Source organism: Gouania willdenowi, chromosome 5, assembly GCF_900634775.1.
Source record: "Gouania willdenowi chromosome 5, fGouWil2.1, whole genome shotgun sequence".
In the NCBI taxonomy this organism is placed as follows: Eukaryota; Metazoa; Chordata; class Actinopteri; order Blenniiformes; family Gobiesocidae; genus Gouania; species Gouania willdenowi.
Genome location: NC_041048.1, coordinates 3,225,787 through 3,232,940, shown reverse-complemented (window position 1 = coordinate 3,232,940; position 7,154 = coordinate 3,225,787). Strand labels below are relative to the sequence as shown.

The 7,154-nt window shown below is 38.1% G+C and overlaps 1 protein-coding gene across 2 annotated transcripts in view; it reads right to left on the bottom strand.

Annotated features, from left to right (window-relative positions):
* Window positions 1-1,942: 1,942 nt before the first annotated feature.
* Window positions 1,943-7,154, bottom strand: part of rspo4 (R-spondin 4) — a 55,240-nt gene continuing 50,028 nt past the window's right edge. For both annotated transcript variants that reach the window (XM_028446371.1, XM_028446372.1), the window contains exon 5: window positions 1,943-3,312. In XM_028446371.1, coding sequence (XP_028302172.1) covers window positions 3,149-3,312 — 164 coding nt within the window. In that variant the 3' untranslated portion in view covers window positions 1,943-3,148. The remainder of the gene's footprint in view (window positions 3,313-7,154) is intronic.

Here is a 7,154-nt window from a genome sequence, read left to right as displayed (position 1 = left end):
AAAAACTGTCATTTAAATTAAAAAAATTAATAAAAATAAATGAATAAATGATTAAACGCAAACCTGGTGAACCATGTTACAGTTCTATTTCTTACACATACGCAGTTAGTAATTATTAAAATATGTTTCAGATAAAGTTTCCCTACTATCTCTCACTTCTCTTGAGGATTATTTTAAAATTTTTGACAGAAAAAAGGCTCAGACGTCCACATCAAAAATATTAATACCAATTATTTCATTGATTAGGAAGCTTAACAAGGCAACCAACAGATGAAAAACAAATTTGGTGATAGATAATATTTTTTAGTGTATTTTACAGCTGATTTAAGACATGGGTCAAAACTGACCTGTTATAACAGAAAGCTAACACAAGAGGAAGGTTAAAGCTGCAGTATGTATGTTTTTTTTGTTGCATCATTTGGTCAAAAATTCATAATCATCTTTAAGTATATTGTAATCCAAAATGTTCTGAGTGGACAGTAAATCTGCTCTTTCTCCTGACTCTGTAAATACAGTTTATAAATCCAGGAGCGTGACGCTGGACTTCAGCCAATCAGAGATCTTTCTACAAACACGTGATCCATGGGCTGTTTTGGGTGTTTTTTATTGGCTGCTTGTTTGAAGTCGGGCTCGTTCAGGGACCATCGATAGTAAAAGTATAATGGTGTAAGTTCCAGCAGAAGTCCTCATTGTGGCGTTAGACACAACAGTTACAAGGCAAATCAAGGTAGACTGAGGTGGAGAAGCAACAGAAGTTGCAAACACTGAGAAGGAATGGGTCACTTTGCGTCCTTGTGGATCCCCGTGATGATGGTGTCAGAGGGAGAGTGAGAACAGATGGGATACATGACGTGTAGACCTTAGAGAAGCTTATTCAAGGTGAATTGGTTTTACAGTCTTGATGCGGACTGCGGAGTGATGGTTGTCAGTCTGCTCAGAGTGGCTGGGATTGCTCTGTGTGAGCTCCCTGGCGGGGACAAGCTGACGCCAGCAACCACTGCTCAGGACATTCATGTCAGAGTCTCTAAACACCAGAAAAATCTCCACTAACACAAGACAACGTCCCTACATTTGTCAATAGTCTATACTGAGGAAAAAAGTCACAAAATATACCAATAAGGGAGGTTAGGTTTTGGTTTCAGTGGATTCTACATACTGCAGCTTTAAGTTGAAAAGACGTGATTCAAGTTGAAATTTAGAAAATAAACTCCGAACACAATATTGTATTATATTAAATGTATATATATATTAATTGTAATTGAACTTGAGTAATTGAGAACATAATTGTAATTGACTTTCAGGAGTAAATGATTGTAATTGTAATTGAAACTCATAATTGAGTTCTAATTGAACATGGATGATTGAAGACATACTTGCAATTGAAAAATGTAATCGACCCCAACCCTGCCTGCATGTCAGCATTTATTTGTTATTAAAGGTGATACATGTCAACACTGTTTAAAGGAGCATCAGGCAGGATCTAGAAATCAGACTCGTTAGTGACACGATGGCCGTTAGTGTAACTGCAGCATCAGCCGAGCCGGCGCGGGGGCACAGCGGATTGTCATGGTGTCAGCCTCCATCCGTGTTGTCCACTGTCTGTGTTTTTCTGTAAGTTTAGGTGTGACAGGTGATCTGGTGTGGTTACCTGGTCACTGTGGTGTGTGTGTGTGTGTGTGTGTGTGTGTGTGTGTTTCCCAGTCTGTTTTTGGTCTGTGTACGTCTGCATGTCTCCATGTGTGCTGTTCTGTCTCTTGTCTGTTTCCTCTCTGTGTGTGTGGCTCTAGTTTGTGCGCGCTGGTGTCACGTACTAAGTTTACCTGTGTACTGAGATTATAATCCTAACCCTGACCCAATCCTAACCCTAACCCAATCCTAACCCGAACCCAATCCTAACCCTAACCCAATCCTAACCCTAACCCAATCCTAACCCGAACCCAATCCTAATCCAATAAACAAATAAAATGTCTGTTCACTTTGAAAACAAATATAAACAAAAATGAATTATTTTTTTATTTTATTATCATTTTTCGTGAGTGCGCATGTGCACGCATGCCCATATTTGCACACATACAATCAGTACGATGCAAACTCAGTACGTGACCAGTGACGAGGAGCCTTTGTCAGTCTGTGGAGGTGTTGGTTCGTTTTCAGTGATGCGGCCAATTCTTGGTCAGAAGTTTAAGTTCTCGTCAGTTGGTCAGCCTTGTGGTTTACCTGTGCTGTGGGGAGGAGTGTGTGTGTCTGCATCCACGGTTTCAGAAAGTCACAGCAGTGACATCACAGAGACTACTACATGGTCGTGACACTGATACTGTGACACAATTATTTATTACGTTAAACGTATCTATAGACGACCACTCTATGCATACGCAGCGCCCCTCATTGGCCAGTTTAGATCATGTGATGGGTGCACCACGTGACCTTAAGTTCTGTTATATTTTAGCTCATATATATTTTTAGTTACCCCGCCAACCCTTTTATTTTAGCCCCACCCCAACCCAGGAAATACCCTAAAATGTTTATTTTTGTCGTATATGTATTTTTAAAGGTGGAATTTGTCATGTTAAATATGTTGAAATTAAAAAATATAAATGACAAAAGTGGGATTCAAACCCACATTAACAGAAGGAAGAATCCTTGACCACACAGTGAAAAAACAGGCACATTAAAGGTCTGGAGTCCAGGGGACTATGTTTAACTTACTCTTACATTATTTATTTACTGTTTACTGCCAGACCTCCCCACCGCATGCCTCTGCGGAACCAAACAGTAGTTTAGTCCACCGTGTTTATCTTCTTTCCTCCTTCTTCTCATTCTTTTTTCATTTCCGGTATTGGGTCACGTCTCCAAGTTGTCGAGAACGCGCACCAGCGTTATTTGACTTCACGTCCACAGAACTGTGCAGGGAAATCGTTACCATAACATCAGCACAAAATGTATCACAATCATTTCAAGGCAATAGGTAGAAATATCTATGGACTCATTCTCTTTGGTTCAGAACGCTTCATCACCGTTAGCATTAAAAAAGCTAAAAATGAATGTTTATTTTTTCCCATCCTGCCCTCTGCTCCTTTAAACGTTGGTTTCTGCAGGATGAACCTGAACGCCACATTACTACGTAATTAGTTTGTGTGTTGACATGAATTTACGGGGTTCTTTGATGTTGAGGTGTTGAGATGAACCCGTCCACTGGGACCCAGAGGACCCTGGTGCTGGGGGCGGAGCTTGTCAGGTTGACCCTGGCCAGCAGCCGTAGTCGTTTCCTCTCGCGCTTTCGTCCAAGCCCTCCTTTTTTATTCTGTCTTTTTTCTGTGAAAAGATAAAGTGCAGAAGTTAAAAGCAGTGAATGAGCACAAATATTCTTTTATGCCGTCGTATTGTTTTTGTTCTTTTCACATCTGGCTTCGTTCACGGTTGTGTAACTGCATTCTTTGTGCTCATCTTCTGTGGCTCACCTTAAACACACATGTAGGACAAGCAGAGAAATCCGTCTAATGCACGTGTGTCAAACTCAAGGCCCGGGGGCCAAAACCGGCCCTTTAAAACATCCAAAGGGCCAAAAACAGTATAAATGACCAAATCATTTAGTTGTAGATATATATTTCAGTAGGGCTGCAAAGGAGCGTAAAACATCTGGGATATTTCTACGAGAAATTAAGCTCGTGAGTTTTGGCAATATATATATAAAAAAAATGGAAACTTTTCATGGGAATTATTTATTGAAATTAAGCAGAAATTGTAAATAATTTTAAATCACTGTATCATATTCAAACATAAATACTGGCATCCATGCTAAATAATACACTTTAAAAAAAACCCGTACCTGTGATGTACATTACCAGTTTTTAAATTTACAGCTTTATTCTCAATATTTTACAACTGTGTGAAACCTAAAGATAAATATAATCTCACTAAATGTTCCACATTCTCCATAATGCACGAGCGACCGCAACACAGAAGATCTTTTTTCTCTAATTATTGCAGCTTTAATCTCGAAAAATGACAGATTTATTAAGATACGACTTTATTCACATAAAGTTACAACTTTATTCTCAAAATATTACCACTTTTATCTGCTACAGTATGTCTACCTGATAGATAACTGTCAACAAACGAACCTCAGGCTTACGTCAGCCTCACATTTGGTTGTAAGTGTCGCTTTGAAAGCAGATACAGTATCTGATGATTTATGCGTCTGTAAAACGTTCTGAGTGACACGTCTGTGTCAGACACATTTAGTTTGAAATGTTCACAGGCTTCTCGGCACACGACAAAGTTCAAACATACTTTAGGTTTTATATCGGGGCCTTTGGATTGTGAGTGATACTTAAATTTGTTAAAATTCAGCAAAAACTATTTTCAAGGTCAAGTTTTCATCATCAAGAGCTTATTTACGGTTTCAACAAATATACAAACATGTGGTCGACAATTTTCTGAAAATCATTTTCTGGAGGCGAATGTGTTGGTAATGTTTGAGGATAATAGGAGGGTTAAAGCTAAGACGTATTTCTGAAACACAGATGTTTGAAGCGCCTTTATGAGAAAAATAAATCAGAGGAAAACATTAAGATTTAGTTGAATTCATGTTTGTAAGTTTTAACTATGATTGTGTTTCTCCAACTATTTCAGGTGTTAACATTCAGTCTTTTTACATAGATTCCATGTTGGCACAAGTAAATGAGACTCTTTTCATCACCTCTTGTTTACGGCACACATAAAATGTAGTCGCATCATGTCCAAAATTATTGCATCTTTTTGCATTTTTTTAACAGTTCTGTGGCAAATTTTCACATCTTGAGCAACATTTTTGCCAATTTTCTCCATCTGCAGTTGTTCCATGTGCATATTAACACCTCCCATCACTATGAATGTAACGCTAATAAAATGTGAAACTTTGTTAGTTACACATTGATTTTCTTTTGAAAAACACAGATGATCAGACGTACAGTAAACCCTGTTATGTTGTGTGTGGCTTGTAAATAATGGGTTTATGATGGCATGAGTTTTGCTCTGCGTGATACATGTTTAGCACACGTTTAGCACATGTTTAGCACACGTTTAGCACACGTTTAGCACACGTTTAGCACATGTTTAGCTCACGTTTAACACACGTGTTGTACCCAAGACAATCTGGTGCCTTTGACATTTATAAGGGATCAAAAACTGAAACTCTGATGCTTCCGACAGACGTCTGGGAGGACTTTTGTCTTTCTTTTTGCTTTTCTTTCTCGGCCACAAAAAAGAAACAAAAGAAGAAAGAATTCTAAGTTGTGGACAGTAAAGCAGATGTATCGTAACCGTATGTCCACAGAGACAATCATCCTTCAACCATCTTCACTGAATTAAACATTCAGAAACCTCTGTAGTCTATTCATCACATTATTTAACCAAAAACAGACAATACACACACGCACACACACACACACACGGTATGGTGACTCTCCTGTTATCAAACGAGCCCCAACAAAGCCATTTATTCACCAACTGAACTAAATAATATCACTATATAAATAATAATATATGCATTTATTCTGCATTTTTTTTACTTTACGTATTCTATCGTCTAATGTGTTTTTGTTAAACATCTAAGGCCACTTGTCCAGGCCATCATTGTTAGTTAGAATGAGTTCTTCATGAGAAAACTGGTTAATTAAAGTAGTATATATGCAGGATTCAGAAATAAGACTCTATAGCAGAGGTAGGGGACTATTATCACAGTGGGGCCACAAAAAAAAAACGTTTGTCACATGACCAACATTCATGTCAGCATTAGAATAATGAGTGATCTGAGCATTAATACAGGAAAGAACAGAGTTTTTAGAGTTTTTCTGTCATTCTGTGTATGTTTGTTGTTGTCTTGCTCATTGTGAGGCATTTTGTGCATTTCTGTAGTCCTTTTGTGTATTTTTTTGGAGATATGTCTGTTCATTCGAATTCCCAAATTCCACGAAATGCAACAATATTTGCAATTTCCCTGAGATTTCTCCAGGATTTTAGAACATAAGGCTGCTAAGGCCTAAAATTGTCCAGCACGCTGACATCAAAGCCAGGCTGAAAACTGTTGCTTTAATTCACATAATTTACTCAAATAAACACAAGCATCAATACAACAAATATATGACGATTGTAAATTAGTCAATTGAACTTTTTTTTTTTTTTTTTCGCAATTTAAAACCTCAGTGTCTCACATGTAAAGGACCTTATTCACACATTCCTGTAAATAGTTCAACTAAAAACAATCATTCATCCAGGTCAGTAGAGGGCAGTAAGTAGCACACAGGTGGGTTTTCTACCATTTAGATTAAACACAACACACTGGGACTGGAACACAACACACTGGGACTGGAACACAACACACTGGGACTGGAACACAACACACTGGGACTGGAACACAACACACTGGGACTGGAACACAACACACTGGGACTGGAACACAACACACTGGGACTGGAACACAACACACTGGGACTGGAACACAACACACTGGGACTGGAACACAACACACTGGGCCTAATTTAAATTGAAAGATATCAAAGCTTTCAATAAACGGAGCTCAGTTGCTTCATTATTACAGCAGCTGTTCAGCCTGCTCCAGGTTAGCAAGAAACACAAATATTTAGAATGAGGCTTTAAAAAATCCTAACCAGAGCAAAACCTGCTCTCGACCAGGCTAGTCGTTCAGCCTAAGTTACCATGGTGATTTAGCTCTCTAAGGTGTTACCCAGCTTCGTAGTTCAGCACTGATTTAATCCTAGAAGTTAGTGTGATAAGAGGTAATCTCACTTTGTGTATCTTTGTGTATTATAAATGACAAACTGTGTGTTTTTGGAGTCATTTGGTTTATTTTTGTTGTCATTTTGTGTGTTTTTGGAGTTGTTTTATGCATTTTTAATGTATTTGTGTATGTTTAGGTGTTTTTGTCGGATTATATATGTTTTTTTTACATTTACATCATATTATTATGTATTGTATTACATTATGGGAATTTATGTTGTCATTTTGTATACTGTACTTTCCTTTTCTGTCATTTTGTGCGTTTACTTCGGGGTCGAGCACACGTCTACATATTTAAACATAACACTGCAGTGTTTCACTGGGACACAGAGGACTGGATATGTTGAACACATACACACACACACACACACACACAC